The following is a 25938-nucleotide window of genomic DNA, read 5'->3' as shown; positions in this document are numbered from 1 at the left end:
AACTCTGTTCATTGTAGTGATTACACAGATGAACAAAAACACATTGTTTAAATTGTTTACTGAGGCTGAGTGGTTGGTGTACCTGATGGAAGCTGTTGGACTAGATTTTGATTTGAATTTCTCCCTCAGGTTCAGGTGTTTGGATGAAATATATGTTAGACAATGCAAATTTTGATTTCTTAATTTTCACTCCAGTGGCTAAAAGAAAGAATGCATTCCACAATCAGGGTTAGAGAGTGTAGAATGTGTATGTTGTTTGAATAAAACATTCACTTTGGACTTTAAGGATGCAGGATGTAGTAGAAACAGCGTGAATGGCGCAGAAACTGAAGCACCGCAATGTGTGGAGAAAAAAAGAGAGAAAGAAAAGCAAGGGCGTTTGTGTGTTTGCCTGTGTGCGCCTGTGTTCTAGTGACGGTCATGAGCCTCTGGAGAAGAATGAGGTTGAATCATCACGAGGAGAACCATCCTTAAAGCCCCCCAGTGCATCTGCAGGTATCCACTATGAATAATGAGCCTGTGGGCCGATGCCACAGAGGCAGTTTACAGATCCCCCCCTCTCTCACACCGCCCACTATACCCTCTCTCTCTCTCTCTCTCTCTCTCTCTCTCTCTCTCTCTCTCTCTCTCTCTCTCTCTCTCTCTCTCTCTCTCTCTCTCTCTCTGTCTCTCTCTCTCTCTCTGTCTCTCTGTCTCTCTCTCTCTCTCTCTGTCTCTCTGTCTCTCTCTCTCTCTGTCTCTCTCTCTCTCTCTCTCTCTCTCTCTCTCTCTCTCTCTCTCTCTCTCTCTCTCTCTCTCTCTCTCTCTCTCTCTCTCTCTCTCTCTCTCTCTCTGTCTCTCTCTCTCTCTCTCTCTCTCTCTCTGTCTCTCTCTCTCTCTCTCTCTCTCTCTCTCTCTCTCTGTCTCTCTATCTCTCTCTGTCTCTCTCTCTCTCTCTCTCTCTCTCTCTCTCTCTCTCTCTCTCTCTCTCTCTCTCTCTCTCTCTCTCTCTCTCTCTCTCTCTCTCTCTCTCTCTCTCTCTCTCTCTCTCTCTCTCTCTCTCTCTCTCTCTCTCTCTCTCTCTCTGTCTCTCTCTCTCTCTCTCTCTCTCTCTCTCTCTCTCTCTCTCTGTCTCTCTCTCTCTCTGTCTCTCTCTCTCTCTCTGTGTCTCTCTCTCTCTCTCTCTCTCTCTCTGTCTCTCTCTCTCTCTCTCTCTCTCTCTCTCTCTCTCTCTCTCTCTCTCTCTCTCTCTCTGTCTCTCTCTCTCTCCCTCTCTCTGTCTCTCTCTCCCCCTCTCTCTCTCTCAAATACACGCACGCGCACGGGCACCCCCACGCACGCGCACGCGCACCAGAGGTGGGAGTGGATGCTGGTGTAGCTGCTCGAAGCCAGGATGGGATAATCATGCGTGTCTGGCTCCGGGTGTTGATGCAGCTGCTGGATCCCGACTGGACTCCGGGAGCAGGGTGGGTCTGATTCCCCGACCGGACCCATATAACACGGACCATCAAGCATTCCCAGTACGACCAGTGCGAGGGCCGCAGGAGAGGAGCTGCTGCAGTGCTTTGAATCCACCGTTTTCCCCCTCGATGGAGGACGGCACTGGTTTGGAATAACTTGGAAAAAGGTGGAGAGAGAGAGAGAGAGAGAGGAGGCAACACACCTTTAGAGGAGAGAGCCCATCACTGGTTTTCTTTATGTTTAACTGGGATAGACATAGACACGCACCTGGAAGAACAGCTCACCTTTGAATCTGTAATTAGGAGAGGACTGCCTCCTTGGAGCCCAGTACTGGTGCTGGTGGTGGTGCTGGTGGTGGTGCTGGTGGTACTGGTGGTGGTGGTGGTGGGTGGGGGTGGGGATGAGAGCGGCTCGCCGTGTGTAGGAGGAGGAGACGGAGGGTGAAGGGCCGGGGGATGCTGGGGGATCCTGCCGGGACAGAGCGCCCAGAGCCCAGCCGGAGCGGCCCACAGGACGGCGGCCAGTTTAGGAAGTTTTGATGCATATGATCACAACCACCATGATTTTTATGATTCTTGGTGCTTCAGTTGTAATGGTAAGACATCTTCACCTCCCCTCAGCCGCGACGAGGCTGTTATGCTGATCCCAATCATTGCAAATGTGCAATTAATGTATCAAATTGTGCAAGAAAAACCACCTCACAGCAGGCCTACCGATGCCATGTGGAAGCAGGTTTCCTACCTTTAATTACCTGCTGTCATGCATAAATCCCCTCTCTGCCAGGCTGTGCTCCCATGTCTTCTCTCCACGGTCTATTGTTGTTATGTAGCTTGATACTGATGAGCAGAGTGATTCGCTGTCTGTAGGAATAGCCTTGCCCATTGCTTGACATGTCCCAGCTGACTCCAGTGCTTCTTTGCAGGCGATAGCCTGTTTAATGGACATGAACGCACTACTGGACCGCTTTCACAACTACATCTTACCGCATCTGCGAGGGGAGGACCGGGTCTGTCACTGCAACTGTGGAAGGTAAATGCCCTCATTGTGCTTCATGTCTGGGGTAAACGTGCTGCTGTGTGCTTCTGATTTTAACATCCTTTCTTAATTGTCGAAGAGGCCTCGAAGATTTCTGGCGGCGGATCCCTGCAAAGCCGAGCTGAGATCAGGCAGACTGATATTTCCATTTTATTTATTTATTATTTGCTCTAACAGACACGTTTATTGGCAGTGGTATGTTTTTTTTTTATCTGATATATATATATATATTATCTTATCTTATATATATATATATATTATCTTATCTTATATATATATATATATATATATTATCTTATCTTATATATATATATATATTATCTTATATATATATATATATATTATCTTATCTTATATATATGCATAAGAGCTGCGAGGATTTGGGCTTTGCTGCATATAGGAAGGTGTGTGTCGGAGCCATAAATAGGTAATGAACTATGTACAATATAATACAATCTGAGCATCAAGTGCAATGAGAGATTCACACTGTCCACAATATAAACCTTCTGGGTTTATTACCAACATATGAGGGCTGGAGTGCGGTGGTTATGGGCTGAGGAAGTGCTGGCTGCTCCTCAGCCTACCTGCTGTTTGCCTTTTTTTTTTTTTTTCTTCTTCAGTGAGAGCAGGTTGGAAGTGGTGAAAAACAGCAGCAAGACACTCATTAATAAATGAATCCGGATTTTAAATCAGCAGCTCTGTGTATCTTCATTCAGCAGTAAAGCATGTAGGCTGTAGCTCTGTGTGGATGAGCAGAGACACAAGTGGGCCTCTGGTTTTCTACAGTGCCTGGGGGTATGGCAACAGTGTTTGTCAGCTGGCAAGATTTGAAGTAAGTGTCCTTTTATCCACTAAATTCACACCTATATTGTCCTCAGATATTAGATCCTTATTGACCCACGTCGTGCAACCAACCTAGCTACAGCCACGAGGGCAGATCAGTGTCTTTTCTTTTTTTAGGAAGGGGAATGTCACCACTGTGGTGTTGGTGCAAGCTGAACAGATGCACATTAAAACAAAACAGCAGTGTATACTGTGCATACTGCAGTGAGGGGGTTGATGTACCAGCAGTTCATTAGCAGCATTAAGAGGCCAGTTACACTGTGTGTGTGGTTTGTTTTTGAGCATGTAAATTCGGAAGTGGGTCATCATCAGGTGCTGTGAGCCTGTCAGAGAGGGATAGTCTGATAGAAAGTTTGGAAAGGCCTCTCGCACACACACTGACGGATGTGATGTGATATAGACTGGTCATGACAAACAAATATGTTTGTATACGAAATTTGTGACAAGATCATGTGTCACGGAACGTCTTATTTTGTAATATTTTGACAATCATGTCATCTTTGCTATTGCCGAAAAGGCGCTTGGTTATGTATGAAATCAGGATATGTAGAAATAAAAAGCAGGCAATTATCAGCAACATTAAGCACTGATTTTAATATTTAGAATACCAAAAATGTTGTATTATTTTCCGCCAATACAAGTATTATGCCAATGCTCTGGACAGTATGTATAGTTACATTTCTGCCCCTTCTGTTAGTTTCCAGGTTACTGGTACCACAGAATGTCTTTCCCTGACCTGGAAACACCCCTGAAGGAGATTCTGTCACCTGTGTTTGCACGTCAACAGCAGAAAGAGCGGGATGCGTGGATGAATAGACCAGTCCTGAGCGCTTGGGCTTTCACTTGCCTGGCTCCCACCCGTTACACGTGGAGGTGTCGTGACACCCACAGCGCTCACCTTATCAGGCTTGAGGACACGGCCGGTGTCATTTTTATTTGGCAGCCTCTGTGCTCTGATTTGGATGTAGTTTTAGCTTCTCTGACGGGCCGTGGCCTGGCTCTGTGGCAGGGGAGAGCTCTAGGAGTGGACTCATTGGTGTCGTGCTGTTGCGAGGGGCCCACAGGGTGTTTGTCCTAAGATGATCTAAATTCTCTCATTGTGGCATTTTCATCCAGAAGTCTTAGAGAAAACTGAATAGTTTTCATTTTTATTCTAGAAAAGAAGACACAAACAAAATGATTGCAGGGTGCAGGGGAACAGGACTAAAGTCAGTTTAATACAGGCAACAATAATAATAATAATAAGAAATAAACCCTCATTCTTCAGGCAAAGAAAGAAAGCTGGTGGGAGATTTTGGCTTATCTTTGCACGTAGCTTAGTTTAGTTTTTTTTATGTTTCGGCGTTAATGGACCTCAGTGTCTGTACAGCTCGAGTCCGTTTGGTTCAACAGGGGGTTTGATCCCCCATGTGGCCCAACTACTTCTTCAGTAAGATACTTAAGATCAGGTTTTTCCTCCATATTCAGTCCTAAGTGCTGTGGGTGTTTCTGCACTGCACTTCCCAGGGATCATCTGCCAATCAGAGTGCTGGGAGGGTTTTTCTGGTTAAGAAGTTGCATTCCTGTAGGTGGAGATTTTCACTTTTTCCCTCACTTACCGGCAGACAAATCATAAACATCAGTAAACGGTAAAACGTCCAGTGCATATTAGGACTTTGCCAACAAAGACACATTAGACGCTGTGTGTTATGTATAGCAGCTTTCATCAATTATGTGTTAGGTCAGTCAGAGATAAGCAAAGCAGACATTTATTTAAATATGTAGAAAACTTGTGCTACAAACTTGGGCATTTACCAGGCAGGAAGCATCTATCGAAAGACAATACCATGTTTAGAATCCAATGTTTTCGGTGTATTGATTAGGAATAACAGTCGAGACACCTCTCTGCTGTTTCAAGTTTTTTCTAAATGTATAGAAGTGTAATTGTAAACTGCTAGAATACTTTTTTATTGTTAAAAAAAAGAAGAAAGGTGCAATGTCCCAAAGTGGGTGTGCCAAGGTGTGTCTTCCAGCAGTGAAATCTCTCAGCTCCCACTGTGTTCACTTACAGAGTTCATCAGACAACTGCCTCTGTTGTTAGATTGTAAAATTATAGTAAATATAGTAAGAATTTAATATCAAGTGGATGTATCTTTTTTACATGGAGCGGAGTCAGTGCTGGACAATATGGCGAAGTGAATGTGACGGAGTGGATGATTGTTGATCTGCTGCACCAGTTGATATGCAGGGATATATTTATGGTGCTATCATGCATGTTGTTCCTAAGCTGCAATGCAACGGAGTGATGCATTCATGGATCTACAACAAACATCAGTTGTCTTTTAATTTGCATTCTATCAGCGTAACATTTCATTATTTTCCCCCCACTTTTTTCTCCTGTGAGACGTGAACACCTGGTTAGTAGCAATCACACACCCTGTGGATTTGTGGAAAAAACAATTAAAATTGGATTCAGATTGAGTCCTTTCATGTCTCCAACCTGGATCTAGAATCATTTTAGGAAATGATTGAAGAAGAAGAAGCCCATTTTGACAAAATAATTGCTAGTTATGAGGTATCTTGGGTATCATACTTGCACACTTGATGCATTTTGGATGAGGTATTTGTCTTGGCAGCATTCAGCTAATCCAGAATGTATTTTACTGAACAGGTATTGCCTTAACCTGTTAGGAGATTGGAGTAAATGCTTTTCTTAAAGGCCCCTAACAGTAGTCTCTGAAGGACATTGTGGAGTGTTTGCTTATTCTTATTTCAGGCTGTGAGCACTAGTCTCCTTAAACTTTTCCAGCCTCAGCTGCCCTAAAGTGCAGCTTGGAGACACCCAAGGGTCCTTGAGATGGCTTCAAGGGGGTTTCCAGCAAAGGGTGGATTAGTGCATTTTGTTTCAAATTCAGAAATAAATCTCTAGATATCCACATTAGGATGCGTATTTAGGATAGAGAACCACCATATACAGGGTAAAACATTTAACCATCGTAACATACACAATGGCCTTCACAGTTACCGGATTTCAACCCAACTGTACACCTATGGGAGAATTGGGGGAAATATGTTACACAGGGATCTTCACCATCATCATCAAACAACCAATTGAGAAGAATGGTGTTCATCTCTCCAGTAGGGCTCCACAGAACATATGCCAAGCAGCATTGAAACTGTTCTGGGTGACCGTGGTAGCCAAACTATTTTTTCTTTCATTTAACACCGATCTCAATGTCTATGTGACCAATAAGAAATGTTAATTTGTATCTATGATGCATAAAATTATACGTTGGCTTATATATAACACTTCCTATCAACATCATCTGTCCCCAGGCATCATGTCCACTATGTAATCCCATATGATGGGGACCATTCCTTGGTGGACTCATCAGAGAACTACTTTGTGAGTGACAGTGTGACCAAGCAGGAGATGGACTTGATGCTGGGGCTGCTGCTGGGCTTCTGCATCAGTTGGCTGCTGCTGTGGCTGGACGGAGTCCTACACTGCGCCGTCAGGGCCTGGAGGGCGAGCCGCTACTACGGTAAGTCGGACATTTTCTCCTGCAGATACACATGAACTCAACTTAAACAAGAGCTCAGCAAAACCCTAAATTATCATAAAATCTTTGAGACAGGAAATGACACTCACAGGAACGGAAACTTGAAATATCTTAATTTAACGGGTGAAATAACAAAGTATCTATGGTTCAAAGCAAGATGAGTGGTAGCAAAATGCTTGTATGCAGAAATATATGTCTCTGTATCCATCCGCCACGTATCTTCTGCATGTGCGAGCATATGCCAGGTTAACACAGCAGTTAAGTGACCTTCCCCCCATTGCTTGGTCCATTTTGGCTCTCCTCACTGGATTTTTTTCTCAGTGTACTGCAACCTCTTGGAAAATCACAGCTAAACCTTCTAACTGTGTGATGAGTCAGACGACGGCTGAGACCAAGCTAAATTTAAATAGTTGTCTTCTGTTTTGGACAGCCGAATACCTCACACTTTATTTCACAAAAAAATCCTCTTGATTTGTTTACAGGAAAGAGCAGCAGTCATAGGCTAACCTGAGAGCTCCACCATTAGGTGTAATTATGTTCTGAATATGCAAAACTCATTATTTATGACAAAATTATCTAATAAGTCAATATAAAATTATATGTTAATAAGAACTGCTGCTATAATACATACGCTCAAAAGTGTAAGTATCTTTTTATAAAAATTCAGAATAGAGAATCGAATCCAAGCCAACAAAATGTTCCAACTGCTGATTCAAATTAAATTCCCTACAGATGTTAACTTCAAAATAATTTCTTCTCTTTGGCTAAATCCCTTTTCAGCAATGGTTTGGATTGAATATCAGTGTTTCAAGCCAGGTCCGACCGAACGACCTCTGCTTACAAAAGATTCTGTGCACCACTGTATTATGCTAAGTTAAACCTTTAAGGATCCTTTTTAGTCACAGTGCAAGAGCAAAACAGCAAAGCAATGCATTCAAGTGAAATATAATAACAATAGAGGTTGAAATAATGAAGATGATGCAACCCCCAATTAACTTTTGTCTGAGTCAAACCTCAATGGGAAGACTAAAAGAACAGCTTTGCAGGGTACAAGTTAGCTATGGGGCAAAATGGTAATTCCCTAAATTCATATTCATGATCATGGCATTCATGACTAGATAACATCTAGGGAGTTTATGTTAATAATAAATAATACACCTTTATAAAGAAGGTAAAAATACTGAAATTCTGTAATGAAATTGTAAATAAAAGATAGTAGAAAGAGTAAGGATTTAAAAGGGACACTCACTTTGTGGACGGACTTAAACAGCTGAGGGGCCCAGAAGGTAAACATAGGTCTCCCATGGTGATGAGGAAAGAAGGGCCCTGGAAGAGGAGCTCAAGTGGCAATCAGGCTCACTTGGGGGTTAAGAAATCACACAAATAGGCTGATTTAAACCCTTAAAACCAATTCTACATCTGAAAGGCTGTGAAGGGAGACAATGGTTTAGGTAATGTGGTCAGTCCTCTCGGAAAGCGTGACTAGCCTGGGAGAAGTGCTCTGAATTAACTGTAGTGTGTTGATATTTCTCCTGGAACAATCAAGCTTGGAGGGGACACAAGCATGAATGACCTTCTGCAGGACTGCAAATGAAAGAAAAATGAAATCTTCTTAATGGTGTGCCCTAGTTAAATAAAACGCAATTACACTACTCGAGCATCTAAAGACAGACCTGTGATTATGGGCTTCTGGCTTCATGTTTTTTTCACTCTCTTGAGCAGATCACACATAAAATGATTATAGGGGATAGTGTAGGGACAAGATGGGGTATTTTCTTAAGTTTTCTTATTTTGAGCCTTTTCAAAAAATTTTTTTCCAAAATGTTTGAACAAGAGCACTTCTTATGAAAGAGACTTTGCGAAATGCAGGATACATATAATATAATACATGACATTATTGGACTTTATCACAGCCTGTCAGCTATGATAGCCGCCAAGGAGAGCATGTTAATTAGAAACTATCAGGGACCCAAAATAAATCCTTGGGGGATGCCACAAGAGAAGAAAGGTGTTTTATTGGGTATGAATTAAACCAGTCTGGCACCACGTCAATTTTAGAGAATTGATCCAAAATTAGTGGACCACTCTGTTAAAGGCTGAGCTATAAGGTCAAGGAGAATTCAAGTGATTATTTCATGTGCAGTGATTTCCACATATATATATAAATACGCATATTTCCCAAAATGTCAAACTATTCTTTTAATAATCCCACAGCAATCCTATCCTTATTATTGAAAACTGTTTTGATATTTTTACACTAAGGCTGCATTGAAGATTGGGAGCAGGTTGTGGATATGTTTATCCATTCATGCTAAAAGAAAATGGATTGTAGGCCCTTGCTTTGCTCAGAAATATGCACATGTGTGTTATATACTGTATAGGCCTTTTTCTAAGCAAACATTTTGGCAGTAGTAAAACCATGTGTGTGTCACTAATAACACTAACAATGGCTCTGTTCAATCCAAGAGTCCCAGTTAGTGATGACTGTGAGCAAGCATACACACTACCAGGACGCTGAAACTGAAGCAGCTAAATGGAACTTAGCCATTATTGATTTCGTTATTTACACCTGTGCTTTTTTCTACTGCGACATGTTGCACATAAATTTCATCTGTGAAAAAGAGGCGTTTTCTGTGGCACATTGATGAATGAAGGCCATGCACACTCAAACAGGTGTTTCGATTTATTCTGACTGCTCAGGTCGAAAGTGGGCGGAGCTATGCTAGAATTTACATGATTCCACCAAACTTCAGTAATTAAAAATCATGACTGTGCCCAATTGTTAGCGGCGAGGGTTGGAAAACCTGCTTAAATGGAGTGCTTTCTGCATATGAGGCAGCCGGTATGATGCTAAATCTCTATAAATCACATTTAGTTAATCTTAAGTGTTGGCAGAGACATTATAGTAAAGTACTTATACAAGTCATGGGAAATATTTTCTGTGTTGTTTACAATGCTGTTGGTACACGTGGTATTTTGTTCGCTTGATGCACAGAACTGTCAATTCAAGGCGGAAGTTGCCATTCGGATGCCTAATGGAACCCCTACCACACACTACCAGCACAAACCAGCAAGGTGCCAATAAAGTATATTTGTCCCACTCAACAAAGCCAACAGCAACCAAGAGTCAGTCAGTGCACGGCCATACGATCCTGAAAAGAAACCTAATCTGCCTAAAACCACTCGGGGGGGTTTACCATGGGCATGCAGGGCCTTTAACTCAACTAACGATATTACTTAACTATCACTGTATGTCCCAGAAATGTCTGCGTGTCCAGCTTCATGAGCGTCATGAGAACATTAGGTTTGCGCTGTGGTTCAGTGGTTAGCACTGTCACGTAACAGCAAGAGGGTCCTTGTTTGAACTCTGGTCCTGTACCGCTCTGCCTGTTTGAATGGTTTTCCTGCTTTAGTCTTTTAGAATAAGAAGATATCATTAATTTACAGCTACTATATATATATATATAATGTGTAACATATGGATTATATTCACAGGTTTGCGCAAAGCCACAGGTAGATATATCAAATGTCTTGGTGTGGATAAGTGCACAGCTTGTCAATTCACATTTTCGCTGAAGCTAACATGAATTAATGTGCAGCGCTTGATGAAAATGTGTTGCGTAACGAGAATATCTGGCCAAGCTGTTATTTGTTTTAAACAAGCATCGCTTTGGTGTGATAACCAATACAATACATATAAGAATACACATTCAGCAGTTATCGAGACCGGTTCGAACCAGGCTGGAATAAAACAGTGATTTGAGAAATGACTTCACTCCCACCATCTGCTGCGCTGTAGTGAAAGCTACATTCCCACATACCATGTGTTTAAATCCAACTGAGAGCGATAGTTGCTCCTTCATTTCATGTCTCCTGTCACCGCTCTCTCTAAAAAAAACATCAGTTTCATTTCTCTTACCATCTCCCCCTGACAGATGACGGATGCATGTTATTTAGGTAGGAGAAGAGGAATGCGGCAGATTTAATGAGACAGAACATGTGGTGTTCAGTTCACCAACATTTGGCCTGTGTGGTTGCGCAGACACCATCGAAGACATAAAAGGCTTTCAGCTGAGCAGATACGTGACACAAGTGTGAGATCATGACATGGCAGCATGAAATCCCCTCATAGTCTGGCGCTCTGCTGTAAAAGACAACGCAGAGGCTTCATCTCTGTGCACTGGCAAGATGCTCACTGATGAGCTGAGTATTAGCATCCTGGATTACAGTGTTTCAGTTTCTCACGGTCACGGTGGTTTCACAGGCTTTTCCACCCAGCCAGGATCAAACTCTAGGGGGGGAACCTCTAACTAGGAGGTTTTTGCATTCTTTTGACCCAAATAAGCTAGATTTAAAGATACTGAATATTGCAACAAGGCCTTTTTTTTAAAAACAGGATTTGGATGTTGAATATTCTGTCTGAGCTCACGGTCAGGGCGGGCCTGAATTGTGGAGGTGGCCTGGATCCTCGGTATGAAGGATAAAGCTAAAGTAGGTGATATGTGGCCTGGATACTTGGAGCTGGAGAAGCTCCTCAGGCAGGATGAAGTATCAAGCCGTGTTAAAACAAAAGATACGATATTAATACTAATGTTTCGTTTTTTTAAATAGAAAATATCATGTTATATTTAGATTTTTAACAAGCTGCTAAGGGGCTTGAAATGTATGAGCTGTGATAGTAGCAGGTAGCTGCTTTGCTCAGAGGTGTGGAAGGTTTTGCAGCAGCGATTCAGGAAATGCTGTTTTCTCCAATGCATTAGTACGACAGTGTAAAATACATCATCATAAAAAAACGAGAAAACACACCCAGAGAGGAGGGAGCATCCATATTCATTAGCAGCAGATATAGAGTGGGGGATATAGGTTTGCTCCTCTTCTTTTGTGCTGGGAGGGAAAGCCCCTTTTTTTCTGTGTGTGTGTGTTGTGTGTGTGTGTGTGTGTGTGTGTGTGTGTGTGTGTGTGTGTGTGTGTGTGTGTGTGTGTGTGTGTGTGTGTGTGTGTGTGTGTGTGTGTGTGTGTGTGTGTGTGTGTGTGGACTGTGACGTTGATGCTAGGTCAGACTCATTTAGCCTCCCCAAGAAGAGGAGTGAAGGTGAGGCTGACAGAGCGGTGTAGGTGTGTGTGTGTGTGTGTGTGTGTGTGTGTGTGTGTGTGTGTGTGTGTGTGTGTGTGTGTGTGTGTGTGTGTGTGTGGGTTGGGTTGGGGGTGCAGGATGGAGATGCTGTCACATCCCCACCCCCACTGACACACACACACACATACTCTCCTCCAGAGCTATAAATAGAACGAGAGAGAGCAGCTGGAATGGCAAGTGAGAAACACACACACACACACACACACACACACACACACACACACACACACACACACACACACACACACACACACACACACACACACACACACACAGTGTGCATTGAGATGCACATTGATTCTCGTTGCTTCTCCCCCCCCTCCTAATTCCATCTCTTGCTCCTCCCTCTCCCCTCCCGTTTCACTTATTGAATCTACTCCTGGCCATTTCCTTTACAATGCTGCAACGACCTCTTTTTCATGTTACCATTGATGCGCTGGGAATACCTGATACCAGAGTTCTTTGCAAAGACACTGGTGAGAGAGTAAAATAAAAACCATCTAAAAAATTGAGAAAATGATGACCTGGCATTCAGCATTAAGCCTCCCCCCACTCCTCTGAAAGAGCATAACAATTGTGTCTTTCGCCTCCCGTATTCGGCCTTGCATTACCATTTCTGCCGACTCCGTCCCCATCCTTTTATTCAAATGAGATAAACCTGTCTTTGTTGCCCCTTTTCCTTTGGATACCCTTCAGAGCAGTCCTTGTGGACAGCATACCCATTCACAGCTATAAATAACTCACTCTCTCTCCCTCCTCACCTCCCCTCCACCCAACGCCTCACCCCACTTTCCACACCACCACCACCACCACCACCCCTCCTCCTCTCGCTCATCCTCTAGCAGGGCCATTTGCAACCGGGTTTGCTGTCTGGGGCTCTCCCCTCATTCTCTCACTCTCTCTCTCTCTCTACCGTCTCTGTGGACCTCGCTCCGCCTCGCCAGCTCCAGTTTATAACCCGACAGGCACGAACCATCCCCCTATTCAGGTTATACACCTCTCCCGCTTTTTTGGCCGCTAATTGGTCAAAGACAGGTAGATACATTATAATCTCACCTCTAAAAATCCCTGTGACTGTAGAGAAGTGACGCCTGGATACAGTCACATGTGCATCAGCCCGAACCCAAATGTGAAAAAAATCAAGGGCAACACCGTGGTGCACTCGAAGAGATTGATGCCATTTACCGTTGTCATCCAACACTTCAAATTTTCCAATCTTTTATCCCAGCTCTGTCACACTGCCTTCACTGCAAAAAGCTGACCGTTACTTCCCAGAATTAAGAGCTGTTACAGCTATGATGAACCCGGTGGCTAAGACACATAATAAACACCAGCTTTTCCAGTAACTCACCTTTAAACCTGAATGCATCTGATTGTTGGCAATTTTCTGGCTTCATGTTATATGGACATTTTGGGTGTTACTTTAAAATTTCTGAAATGTATTGTAGGGTACGCTAAAACTGAGCATGAAAAGTATATTGTTTTAAAATAGGAAGCCGATATCAGCCTAGTCCTTAATTCATACAGTATTACTGGAGAAAATGAGTGTGAAATAAGCGCTTAGACTCATTTTAATCAACATCCAAAAAGGACAGTTCTCAGCACGGAGATCAGTCCTCTGTGCTGCTGGTTGTTGACGTGTCCTCTAACTGGATTTGGAGCCTGAAAACCAGGCTAAGAAGGATTTTACGCTATTGTGTGTCTTGATCTCATGAACGCGTCGTCTATTCGAGTCGTCCACAAAAGCCTGCATTCAGTTCTTATGTTGTGTCTGCACAGCTACAAAAGCAAGACCATGTTGCCGTACTATAACCACGTTCACTGCCGTCACATTTGTGTACCTGTGAGTAAGAGTAGAGAAGGAGAGCAGAGAAGAAAGTAATCAATATTGTGACTGTGACATGTTGTGCATATGACAAAATATCGATACTCCCTTTCCGTTTCATTACTGATGCAGAGGCGTTTCCTTCTTTTCCTGCAGACATTTGAACTCTGAAGTGTTCGACTCACTAGTTGTTCAGTCTTTTGCCAGTTTTTTATTAATTTTGGCAGGTGTTCATATTTTGGTGTGAATTTTAAATGCTCAGACTCCGGCTGTAGCCAGGACCTTTAGTTCTATTAAGGCAAATAAACTACGATGCAATTTTGAACTCCTCCAGTTTAATTCTGCTCAGGACCTTCGTTACATCACTCCTTACTCTTCATGTTTCCCGTCCGTCTCTGTCACCTGTCGATTTAAGGCAAAGCGCCAAACAATCAGCTTAAAAAGTGCTTGGACTCACATTGTTCAAGGCCGTATGCTAGATCCTTCTACAGTATATTGCCTTATACAATATCATCTGTGTGATGTTAAAAAAACTTGCATCAACTGCTATAATTGATGGATAATATAAAATGAAGATTGTATATAATACATCAACAGTTTGCTTAAAGGTACCTGGTTTCTATCCTTCAATGGATGCATTTTTTTACATGATAATGCAATAAAAACAATACACTACAGGTTTCATTTCTGCTTGGCAGTTTTAGGTTAATATTTTCTCTTTAGGTTAATGGATGTTGTATTTTTTGCCATTTAATCACATAAGTAACTTTGATAGGGACCAACTGTGTGTGATTCCATTCTCTATTTTGAGGATTCAAAATTTTGCATTAGAAAAACTCAAAGTAACGGCTTCCAATAGTCGAGAAATTGAAGGGGCATATTTATCATCCATCAGATGTGGATACTGACCAGTATATCTAGTGTTTAAGAAAAGGACAATTTGAGCTTATGTTCACACACTTAAAACCTGCCTCTTCTGACCGCCCTGTTGCCTCTCATCTCTTCCCTCCAGATACCCCGTCCTGGTCATGGCTGCCACAGTTCTGCAACCTTCGAGACCTCCGTCGCCGAGCCCAGCTCAGACAGCTGGAAGACTCCAGCGGCAACATGGTCCACATCAAGCAGAAGCTCTACCACAACGGCCACCCTAGTCCCCGACACCTCTGACTCTAAAAAAAACAAAATAATACAAAAAATAACCTAGACCCCTTCCCCCTGATTCCCTTCTTCCTCTCCTCTCCAAAAGCCCTCTCCCCTTCCCAAACTGCCCCTTGGCCAACTGTTGCCTCAGAGACCCTGGAAAACTGCCCTCCCACTGTTCATAACATGGCCCCCTTAAACCCCCACGACAGGACTTTCGTATGACCAAACCCGGCCCCTGTCAGAACTAAAAAAAAAAAAAAAAAAAAAATCCCCAAATGGAGCAAGATGACAATTATTTGTTGCCACTGAAATCTTGTCTTATGTCCACGTCCACCATTGTGGGAGGAGGAAACAAAAAAACAAACATTTTTAAGGGTGTTTTTTCTGTATAGAGACATTTTCTGTGTTCATTGTTAAACTTGGCATGCTCTTTTAGAACAGGGTAAGATGTGGGCAGCGTATGGAACGGGGCGGGAAGACGGGTGTCATGAATTTTATTTTATTTTTTTCACTATCGGGTGGGAGTGGGACTTTGTTGGGGTGGGGGGGGCGAATGAGCCTGGTGGGTGGGCGGGTTTTTGTGATGGTTAGATTGCTGCTTCTGTAAATAGTTATAAATACAGGCAAACAGGATTTAACAGTCTTTAAAAAGGGGGGTGCGTGGGGGGATTTTTGTGTGAGTCGTTTGTCAATAGAAAAACCTTAACGAAGGACTGTGTGGTTAGAGATTATAGGAATGGGAACGGGAAGACGAGTCTGTTTGAAAACTGGATGTGAAACCATGTGATTTCTGCTAAAAAAACACAGATTAATTAGCTTTGTTACTTAGTGAATTAACTGAATGTATTAATTTTTTCCTGTAAATATGTGAGGGGGAGGGGGAGCGTGTGCGGTTGTGGTCGGGGTTCTCTTTGCTATATTATCATTCTTTAGTAGACACGGGAGGAGAAATAAATGCCAGCCAAGATGAGTTCAACACACACATATTACACAGACACACACACACACACACGCACATCCCTCCATCTTCCCCACACCACGCACAACAGCACAGTTCAATTTTTCTTTATCCAATTCCCTCTCACTTATCAGGAGCAACCAGCCTATCAGCAGAGGGAACCCTCACCCAGCCCCCACCCCCTCCTCCCTCCCTCCTCCTCGTCCTCTCTGTCCAGACATTGCTGTTGTGAGGATGAAATGTCTGTTTTATTAAAAGTGCCATTGAAGCACAACAGTGACCTCTGATGTTTGATTGTGTCACTCCAATCATGTGAGCCGAGATGCGAACACATTCTCGTAGCGAGAGGTTATTTCAGAGCGGACAGATTATACAGAGACGGGTCCTGATGACAACTTCAGTCGGGTTTGTTATAATTCTACAACACTACCGGAATGACTAACAACGCTAATGTGAGGCTGGTACAACTGACATGGCTGGTACAACTGAGAAAAAGCCCTCCACTGTTATCCACAGCCACAATGTGACACGTTCCAGTGACAGTGAGAGCATTTACAAGAAGATTTTCACCTCGGTTGGGTGTTCTTTAGCATTATCCCTTTCCCATTATTCTTTAAAAATATACACAACAGCTGAAGCTATATTTTCATTATTGATTAGTCTCTGAAGTATCTTTATAAAGTCATTATCTAATCTATAAAATGTGCATAGCAAATTTTAGTTGACATCATTAAATAGTTCGTACTGCCCGGCTGAAAGCCAAAGATGTTCAAATTACAGTGATATACAACAAAAAACAACTCACATCTGAGAAGCTGGAAGCAGAGAATGTTTGAAAAATGACTTCCTCAGCCAATATTGGAATACCAAAATTGGAAATATCTCTCTATGCAGTCAAGTATTTGATTAGTCATCTAACGTTTGTGGGTTTTTTTTTTTTTATTCTGCACATGTGCGAGAAAGGTCAGACGGCCGTCCGGATTTAAGGCCCAATGTTTCTAAAACACCTGTACGGTTGCATCTGTAGACAACACCAAGCCTGCTGTAAACTGTGGTTACTGTGGCCCCTAGTGTGACATTGTCAGGCCTACAGAGTATCTCCAAACTACATTTAAATAATAGTCTGGCAGAACCCACAGTCATTCTATGAAAGGTGAAAAAATATGTCAAGGACAGGTCTCAACTGCACCGTCGCTCTTGCTAAGAAGTGACGGGGAAGAAATGTCACCGAGCGAAACATTTTGCAGACACCCTATTGAACTGTTGCCAGTGCCGGTCAGCGAACATGAGAGAACATCCCGTTCAGAGGGCAAATTTTGAGAATGTCACCCAGCTGTTGATTTTGAAATTGGCGACGACGACCAGAGAGGGAAAAAAAGAAAAGAACGCAGAATGAAATAGTCAGACAATCGTAGTGGTCCACATGTGCTTTTACTCAGACTCTTACAAACATACAGGCCATAATAAAATGAACACCTCATGTTGGCAGTCACAGTACTTTAGTTACAAACATATTGTTAGAAGAGCAGACATAATTTGAGGTGAATGTTTAGTGTTTAACAATTACACAACATCATTTCATCGATGTTTTTTCAGGTGATCATTTCTTCGGGCTAGGCTTGGCTTTTGTTTTGTCGTCGTCATCTCCGCTCTGCTTTGAAACCGGCTCCTCAGCTTTACTGGGCTCAGCTTCTTCAGCGCTGGGAGTCTGGGAGGCAGCTGACTTCTCGGTGGTTGGACTCTCTAGTTTCTCAGACTGTTCCGGATCAACCTTGGTTTCTACGTTGGGAACAGCTGCTGAGTCCGCCCCGTCGGTGACTTCACTTACTACGTTCACTACCTCATCCGCAGCCTTAGTCGTTTTGGCATCTGCTTCCTCGGCAGCGACCTCAGTAGTCTCAGACAGTTGTACGTCTTCTGTAGCAGAAGTGTCAGTCTCTTTAGTTGTTTCCACTTTGGCTTCAATGGAAACCTCAGCCGGTGTGACTTCGGCTTCCTTGTCAGCAACCTCTGTAGCCAAAGTCTGAGCCTCTGCAACAAACTGGCTGGCAGTAGTCTGAGGCTCCTTGGCTTCGGTCTCAATGGCAGACTCTGTTGAGAGGACTTCAGCTTCCTTGGCAGCAGTCTCGGTCATCGCAGGTTCGACCTCCTTAACGACCTCTGTGGCGATACTCTCGGTCTCCTTGACGCCATCGGTTGCTACTACTTCAACCTCTTTAGTAACCTCGGATGGTTCGGCAGCAGTTTCCGCTACGACCTCAGTTGGTTCCTTGGCAACATCGCTTCCCATCGCTTCAGCCTCCTTCGTCAATACTGCCCCCATCTCCTCGGTGATGGTTACTACGGCATCAGCCACCTTGGCCACATCAGTTGCTATTATTTCAGCCTCTTTGGCAATGTTTGCCAGGGACTCGGACACCTCAGCTACATTATTTGCAATATCCTCTACAGCCTTTGCAGCATCAGATGCTACATCATCTGCAGCCTTAATGGCTTCAGTTTCTACAGCCTCGACCTCCTGGACAACGTTAGAGACAACAGCATCCAACTCCTTTTCTGTGGCAATTTCCAAATGTGCTACAACATCCTTTTCCTCCTTGATTACTTCAATGGCCTCAGTTTCTTGCGAAGCTACATCAGCAGTCGGCTCCTCCTTTATCACAGCAGCAATCTCTTGGGCGGTGGAAGCTGGTACACCCTCAGCCTCTTTAACCTCAGTGACTATATCCTTCACCTCGGTAACGACGGTGTCGGTAACGACAGCTGGGCCAAGAACCTCCTCAGTCAGGTCCTTGATGGCCTCAGCCTCCTGCACCAGCGGGACAGCGGCAGCAGTCTCAACAATGGTTTCAACGGTTTCATTCAAGACAGGAGTTCCTACAGTCGTTGCAGCTACAGCTTCACTCTCTTTAACCAAAGCGGCTGCCTCTTTGAGGATGGCATCTGCCTCCACTTCTGAAGGCAGGGCTTCTGCCTGGGCCGCGTTGCTCACAACCTCCAGAAGTGGAAGGACTTGTTGTACCGTCGGGGCTGTATCTTCGGTTTGTGCAAGTGACGCAGCTTCCTGGGATGCCAGTCCTCCGGCCATTTTCTTCGGGAGGATTACACCGAACTTGCCAACCCCCTCACCTGCTTCCATCAGCAGCCAGTCCATTTTCTGTGCATGCTGCTTGATGGCATCATCAACTCTTGAGTCGATCATCGCTTCGGTCAAAACTCCATCTTCAGAAGAGTATGCGGCAGCCTACCAGGAAAGCAAATTAAATAAACAGTTGGCTTCGGATTTGTTTTTTACGAAAAAAAGATGAACATTTTGTGCCAACAGGCACTCACCTGCCAGGCCACACCAAGTTTGGAGATTTCTCGACCAGACATGCCTTCTGCTCGCTTCGCGATGTCTGAGCACTTCTGGCCATAGTCGAACTGAGCCAACTTTAATCTCCTGTTGAGTTAGAGCACAAGAGGTTTGTAGAGTAAGTGAACCTTGAGCTTAAACCTGTTTCTTGTCATTGATCATCCAGTTCAACCTGCTAATGTGCTCTCCGACGCCTTGTTTGCGGCACTTCCTGTAGACTTAAACACCTTTTCGTGAAAGCAATAAGTAAAAACTCAGAGACCACTTTGTTTTCAGGACTAAATATATTATATATACACCATTATGCAACCTGAGCTAGCAGGACAACCTCTAGGGAACAGCGCTTTCCTTTGAGGTAGTAAATAACCTCTGCCACGGAGCAGCAACAGAAGGGGTTTGAAAATTGAAATACAATAAGTGTACTCACTGTCTCCCTGTAGTGGCAGGACCCAGCACAAATTTGTCGAAATACATGCGCACCAATCTCTCCCTCTCGTCCAGACCGGGTAACGCAAAGTTCACAATCTCATCAATGCGGTCATTGATGGCCCAGTCAAACTGTTCCGGCTGGTTACTGGCAAGCACCAGCATGAACCTGAGGAGAGAGGATGAGACCACTTAGACACAACCAGTGACCTTTTGAGTAGTGGCGATGACCTTTTCACGCCCAGCCGTGCACAGCCAATAACGTTAAGACACCAACTTGTTGCTCTGCTCCCCGGTGCGGTAGAGGAATGCATTCAGGGTGGCTCTGAGGTCCTCACTGATTTTCTCCTGCAATGCAAAAATCATGACTCATGAATAATAAATGATTAAAACGCAGGGCATCATCCCCATGCATGTGGCACTGCAGCTGAACTCACTGTGGACCGCTTACGCAGGAAGGCATCAGCTTCATCTACGAACAGCAAGAGGCTGCAGAGAATCAGAGGACATCAAAGAGAGTGTGCTTTAAAAAAAATAATGCATTTTTCTTTTTCTTTAAAAAGGTATTCTTTACCACTACATACAGTCTACACATATTGACTTTCACGGTCAATATTTAATAGCTGATACACATTTTAGAACTAATTCATTGAGTGTTAATGGAGCAAATGAAATTGCCCTACCCCCGCCTGCTGGTGCTGGCCCAGTCAAACACCTTGTGCATGGCTGTGACTCCATCGCGCCCCATGGGTGCCACGTCGCCACCTGTCATGATGGCATAGTCCATCCCTGAATGGAGAGCCAGTTTCTGGCCAAGGTAATGGAAAGAGCTTAGTTAAAAAAGGGAACAGAGGGGCAAAAAATAGAACGGCCTTAAAAATATCAAGTAACAGCCAGAAAATATGATATTTTAAAACTGAACTGAATCTCTAATGCATGAAAGATATATTTTCGAAAAATATAAAAACCATTGGGAGAATACACATATTATGTACAAGGAAAATAATCAAAAAGGTGTTTTTCAGGAGCCGTACCTTGGCAAAGAGTGTTTTTCCAGTTCCAGGGGGTCCATACATGAGGATGTTCCTGTACAGGCCTCTGTTCTGCCGGGTGTTACTAGTGGCGATGGCAACGTCCCTCACACGTCCCTCCAAAGACGCCTTAATGTGACCCACAGCACAACGACAGCACTCAGCGCTTTTTTTCACAAAGTCATGAAAAGAGTACACGAACGTTGAACGTAGAGTAAATGACTCACGCTGAGCACCACGCCCTCCAAGGCATCCTGCGGTCTGCTCCTCAGACGCTTGGTAGTCTAAAAATAAGGAGAGCAGAGGGAGTTGCATGGGGACTTGTTTTAGAATTAATCATTTAACAGTTAACAGGTAGTCACGGGAATTATGTCTGAAACCTGTGTGCTTAAAAATAGAATTTCTAATTATCATATAACTCTTCATTACCAATGACTGACTCTTCTGCTCTGCTTCAGATTAATACAAATGTTCTGTTTCTTGTCTATTATACAGATTTGTGATTAACATGTGAGACATATCCAAAGCGGTCCTGAAAATAACTTGCATCATTCAGCACACGTCCAACCCAACGTTATCTTGGGGAATATTTTCACTCATTCTACACACTTCATTATTTCACTTCCGAGTTTGTGCCACTTTTTCATGTTACGCTCTTAAATTCTCCCACATTCAGCTCATTGGGCTGGAGTAGCTGGATACACGGCAGACGACACATGAATAAAACAATCCACTGAAACAATTTCTTGACAGAAAATGAATTTGATGCGCCAGCAGCTGTTGCAGGCTGATGTCGAAAATGTCAGTAACAACAAGACTCTGGGCGTTTCACTGGTATTCAGGAGCAGTGGTTTTCAAAAGCAACAAAATAAGCAAAACACGGATATGCAGAAGGCATTTATTTACATTTAGAAGCTGCCTCATTAAAACATACTTTTTACACACACATCCTGCATGTATCCCATTCTTGTGTAGAATCCACACAATGAACAGTAAAAACATGAAAATGAGTGTGTAGTCTCACCGTGATTGGGTGTTTGATGGCCTCTGCGATGGTGATCCTGGAGGTTTCTCGGACCAGTGAGGGTTTTCCCAGACGGGCCTCTATGTATCGCCCGGCCACCGACGTGGCGTTCCTGGCAGTATACACTCCTGCTGCCAACAGGGTCAACCCAGCGACCTGTGGGGGGGGGGACAAGAAGACAAACACACATCTTCAAAAACGCACTGTACAGCATATCAAACGAGAACACCGCTGCCTCGCTTACTCCTGAAAATGTGACAAAGCGTGACAGGTCTGACATGGATTTTACCGTGGCTGTGAGTTTGTCCCAGTCGGAGACGAAGGCCCTGAACCCCTCCCCGAACACCGCCCCTGCCGTCCTGCCAGGAACAAAATACAATTATCACACCGACTGCCTCCACTGTGGCGGCAGCGCTCGCCGACGCCCTCTGGGATTTGACTTGCAGCTGAGAGAGTTACTAGGAGATAACATGCCAGTTACTCGGAGGATTAAGGAAAGTGGAAAGTCATTTTGCCCTCACTTTATAGATTCGAGGACAGTTAGTCTGTGCTCGGCAGCTTTCAGGCGGATCTGTTCCCTGATCAGGTCTGCGTTCTCTCTCTCCACCTGGGCGCGGGCTTTGGCCTCGGCTTCAACTCGAAGCAGGTCATTCTTGTGCCTCAGCTCCATTTCATGTTGTATGGTAGCTGGGAGGAAAAATGGCAGATATTAATAACTACATGCTTGCTATGACCACTTCTGACAGGGCTCAGTATTTGACCTACTTAAATCAGTGTGGTTTAACTTAACCATGTGCCAAATCTAGATTGAACTAATTTAAAAGACACAGTTCCTTTGAACTACTTCTAAAATGGAAACCCTTTGCATTTCGCAGACAAAGGGCTTTTAATATAGGATTTCCATTAATCTTATGGTGGCCTATATCTGACATAAAATAAGTCACATTTCTTAGATAATGGCATTTTCTAACTTGGGACATATATCTTTCTATAAAAATGCGGGAAAAAAAATCTGCCGATTATCTCTTATTCTGTTCTACTGATGTATCAGTCTGCCTTCTGTTGTTTTATTTCAGAGCGTAACATTTAACAGGGCGTCTCTGTAATAGAGCGATTTTGCTCAGTCAACCCTTCCATGTGTAAATACAAATTAAAAAAGGCACATTAATGTATTTTTGGCCACACGGAGGCAGCAGAACAAGCTGTAAACAACGACACTGACAGTTAATCATTTTTCTTACGTTATTTTCAGAATGTGTTAACAAACAGTTGCCTTTTTACCATCCTGCAGATGCTTCTCAGATATTTTGTCTCCTTTTAGTTCGGTTTTGGACTTTCCCAACTCATCTGTCTCTTTAGCAGCTAAATGCTCAACTATCACCACCAGCTAGTCTCCGACTTAATTTGTCTTTTGTTTAGAGCTTTGCAGTCGTGTACAGCTTTATTAGAGCTGCCTTCTGTGGCAGGAAATGGAGCCTAAACTCTGCAGAGTCGAGTGATAATTCTCTGTGGGTGTTTCGCTAGGATCTTAAAATAAAAAAGAACTCTTGACTCAATGCAAATGTTTAATGAAGAGCTAATTCATCATCTCAATAAATACTACTATAATGTTGAGCTTTCTTCCAATGCAGAGTACGGGCCAAGGGGAGTCTTTAGTGAGCCCCAAATGTCATAGTGAGCCATGTGATCTCTGAGTCATCAGTACATATCAACAACCTTTTGACCCTTGCAGACATATTATAGTCATTCTTTGCTTTGGAGCAGTAAAATCCCACTTATTGCATCTGTAAATAGGGTAGTAAATGACTTTTTTGTTAACATGGCATGATGAGAGAATAAATAATGTGTCAATGAAAGCGTGCATTTGGTTTTTATCTTTTACCTTTTCTCATGGCCTCTTGCTTCACAACCGATTCCTCTTGTTTGCGAAGGTTCTCCTCGTTGAGATGTTGCTGTGGATAACAGAAGAAAACAAGTATGATAAACGCTCTCTTTTCAGGTGTTCCACTTCAAGTGTCCTTTTAATAAAGTCTTACCTGTTGCCTGAGCTGATCATCATACCTCTGTCTGGCAAGTTTGTCTTGATATTGTGCCCTCTGGAGGGGATACAGAAAATAATGAGTTACCTTTGCATGTGAAAATAATGTGTTTTACTGTCAGAAGACATGGTGTGTGTGTGTGTGTGTGTGTGTGTGTGTGTGTGTGTGTTGTGTGTGTGTACAGTGTTGATTCCTTACAGCCTGGTTTTGCTTCGTCTCCTCCACCAGTGTTTTGCGTCTCTCCTCGCCCTGCAGGTGGATCTGCTCGCCCTTCAGCTGCTCCACAGCGGCTTCATATTCCTGTTGGGGAGTTTGGTTTGTTCAACGCTTACTTACTGTGACATCACAGTTTAGCGGTTACCAATACTTTTAAAACAATCACATCAGAAGAACTTTGACGACAATTAGCCCTCCTCCCCAAAAAAACCTACTTTCACTTTACTCTCATGCTCCAGCTGTACAGTCTGCTCCTGCATACGAGCCAGATCCAACGCTGCTTTGGCATGTCCTGTTGAAATACAAGATAAAGTAATAAAAAAAAGGTGAGTGGTGAGGCTTTATTCATTCAACTATTTAAATCTCAACCAGCAAGACAATAGATTTCACTTTAGGGTAAAACATGCATGAAAAAAACAGTAATAAATGCACTTTGCCTTGCTGACACTGGTTAGAAAAGAGCCCCCACACAGTGAACAGCAGTAAGCATGTTCATCTGCACATGTTGACATACGGTTCATGGCCTATGGGACAGGTGACGGGCTGAGGACACTTTGTTCGATCTGTGCTCACAGACACGCCCACAAAAGTCTCTGTAACTTTGGGCAGACTGTAGAGGTCAAATAGTTTTGCAGAAAACATGTGCAACTTTGTAAGTAAGTCAGCAGCCGGATTACTTTGTTACAAAACAGTTTTCTGCATTTCTGACTCACTGACACATTAGGATAAGAGTATAGTTTCTTTAAAATGTTGAAAAAAATATATATAAAATATATATATATATATATATATGTGTGTGTGTGTATTGTGCTGCTTGAATTGATAGATGCCAGATTAAAGAGATAATACACAGTTTAACAGTCACACAACATCATATTCAAAGGCTGCATATGTTCTAGTGTAAAACTTCCATCTTTACATTGTTTTGCACAGAGGGACAGAAAAGAACAGAACGTCCTAACATGAGAACATGTGTCTGCACAAGTTAAAAACTAAACCTTTAATAACAGAAACAAAGAAAAGAAAGCAGAACTTAAAAATAAAGTTAAATTAAAATGCATCACGTGATTTGTCCAGGTCCTTTGCAGCTTTTGCAGCTCTCTCCAGCCCGGTGGGGTCAAAGTTACTCCACTTGTCCCCGGGCTTTGCTCCCCCTGCAGCCCCGGTCCCTGCAGCAGTCCCCGCCGCTGGCTGCTCATCGTCGGCCGGCGGAGGACCGGAGCTCCTGCCCCAGCCGAAGAGCCACGACATGGTGCCTGGTTATCGTTCAGATCAACAGGCTGCAGCAGCACTTTGTCCCAGAGTCCCGCTGTGGTGGGCTGGCTGAGCCATGCTGACTCTGCTTCTTCTTCGGGTGTTTAATGGAGGGTGGACGCCATCGTTAAGGGGGCATTAGCGCCACCTACTGTGTGGAGGGTGAACTTCCTTCAAGACTAGGATACACTTTTTTTAAACTCTTTATTTTAAATTCTCTTTATTGTATTTAAGTATTTATTTAAAACTCAAACAAGGTTTTATATTTTAGTTCCTCGATATATGAAGATTCTTACTCTTTATTTATTTTAAATACTCAAACAAGTCTTTCTATAATTTAGTTCCTCGATGATGAAAACTTTATGAAGATTCAATACTCCCTCCCCGAAATTCTTCAACTCTTTCTTTATCTTTTCTGTGTTTCATACATATAACATGTTCAACCGTTTCCTCCTTCAAGACTAGGATACACTTTTTTTTAAATTCTCTTTATTGTATTAAGTATATGTATTTAAAAACTCAAACAAGGTTTTATATTTTCCTTCCTCGATACTAAAGAAATTATGAAGATTCTTCAACTCTTTATGTATCAAGCTTATTTTAAATACTCAAACAAGTCTTTCTATAATTTAGTTCCTCGATGATGAAAACATTATTAATATTCAAAACTCCC

At 43.2% G+C, this 25938-nt stretch overlaps 2 protein-coding genes across 2 annotated transcripts; one reads left to right on the top strand and one right to left on the bottom strand.

The window, feature by feature from the left end:
• Positions 1-1978: 1978 nt before the first annotated feature.
• On the top strand, positions 1979-14986 carry tmem240a (transmembrane protein 240a). The gene is made up of 4 exons (XM_054609991.1): positions 1979-2035; positions 2363-2469; positions 6634-6842; positions 14832-14986. The coding sequence occupies exons 1-4, from the start codon at positions 1979-1981 to the stop codon at positions 14984-14986; spliced, it is 528 nt and encodes a 175-aa protein (XP_054465966.1).
• Positions 14987-17340: 2354 nt separating this feature from the next.
• LOC129099744 (ATPase family AAA domain-containing protein 3-like) lies at positions 17341-25360 on the bottom strand. The gene is made up of 16 exons (XM_054609101.1): positions 25076-25360; positions 24227-24303; positions 23994-24095; positions 23793-23852; positions 23639-23708; positions 22278-22443; positions 22046-22115; positions 21757-21912; positions 20960-21016; positions 20736-20861; positions 20385-20509; positions 20139-20190; positions 19979-20049; positions 19703-19870; positions 19254-19362; positions 17341-19164 (listed from the first exon to the last, which is right to left on the bottom strand). The coding sequence occupies exons 1-16, from the start codon at positions 25260-25262 to the stop codon at positions 17521-17523; spliced, it is 3240 nt and encodes a 1079-aa protein (XP_054465076.1). The 5' UTR covers positions 25263-25360; the 3' UTR covers positions 17341-17520.
• Positions 25361-25938: the final 578 nt, after the last annotated feature.

Source organism: Anoplopoma fimbria, chromosome 12 (assembly GCF_027596085.1).
Source record: "Anoplopoma fimbria isolate UVic2021 breed Golden Eagle Sablefish chromosome 12, Afim_UVic_2022, whole genome shotgun sequence".
NCBI classification, from domain to species: domain Eukaryota; kingdom Metazoa; phylum Chordata; class Actinopteri; order Perciformes; family Anoplopomatidae; genus Anoplopoma; species Anoplopoma fimbria.
Note: the sequence above shows the minus strand (reverse complement) of the source record. Positions and strands in the feature narration are given on the sequence as shown.

Bases quoted from the DNA above. Each gene is read 5' to 3' on its own strand.
- tmem240a (XM_054609991.1), top strand. From the start codon at position 1,979: ATGCATATGATCACAACCACCATGATTTTTATGATTCTTGGTGCTTCA. The intron at 2,470-6,633 runs GTAAATGCCCTC...ATCTGTCCCCAG, and splicing joins TGTCACTGCAACTGTGGAAG to GCATCATGTCCACTATGTAA. The intron at 6,843-14,831 runs GTAAGTCGGACA...TCTTCCCTCCAG, and splicing joins GAGGGCGAGCCGCTACTACG to ATACCCCGTCCTGGTCATGG.
- LOC129099744 (XM_054609101.1), bottom strand. From the start codon at position 25,262: ATGTCGTGGCTCTTCGGCTGGGGCAGGAGCTCCGGTCCTCCGCCGGCC. The intron at 22,116-22,277 runs GTGAGGGCAAAA...TGTTCCTGGCAG, and splicing joins ACTGTCCTCGAATCTATAAA to GACGGCAGGGGCGGTGTTCG. The intron at 19,165-19,253 runs GTGAGTGCCTGT...CTTTCCTGGTAG, and splicing joins AACTTGGTGTGGCCTGGCAG to GCTGCCGCATACTCTTCTGA.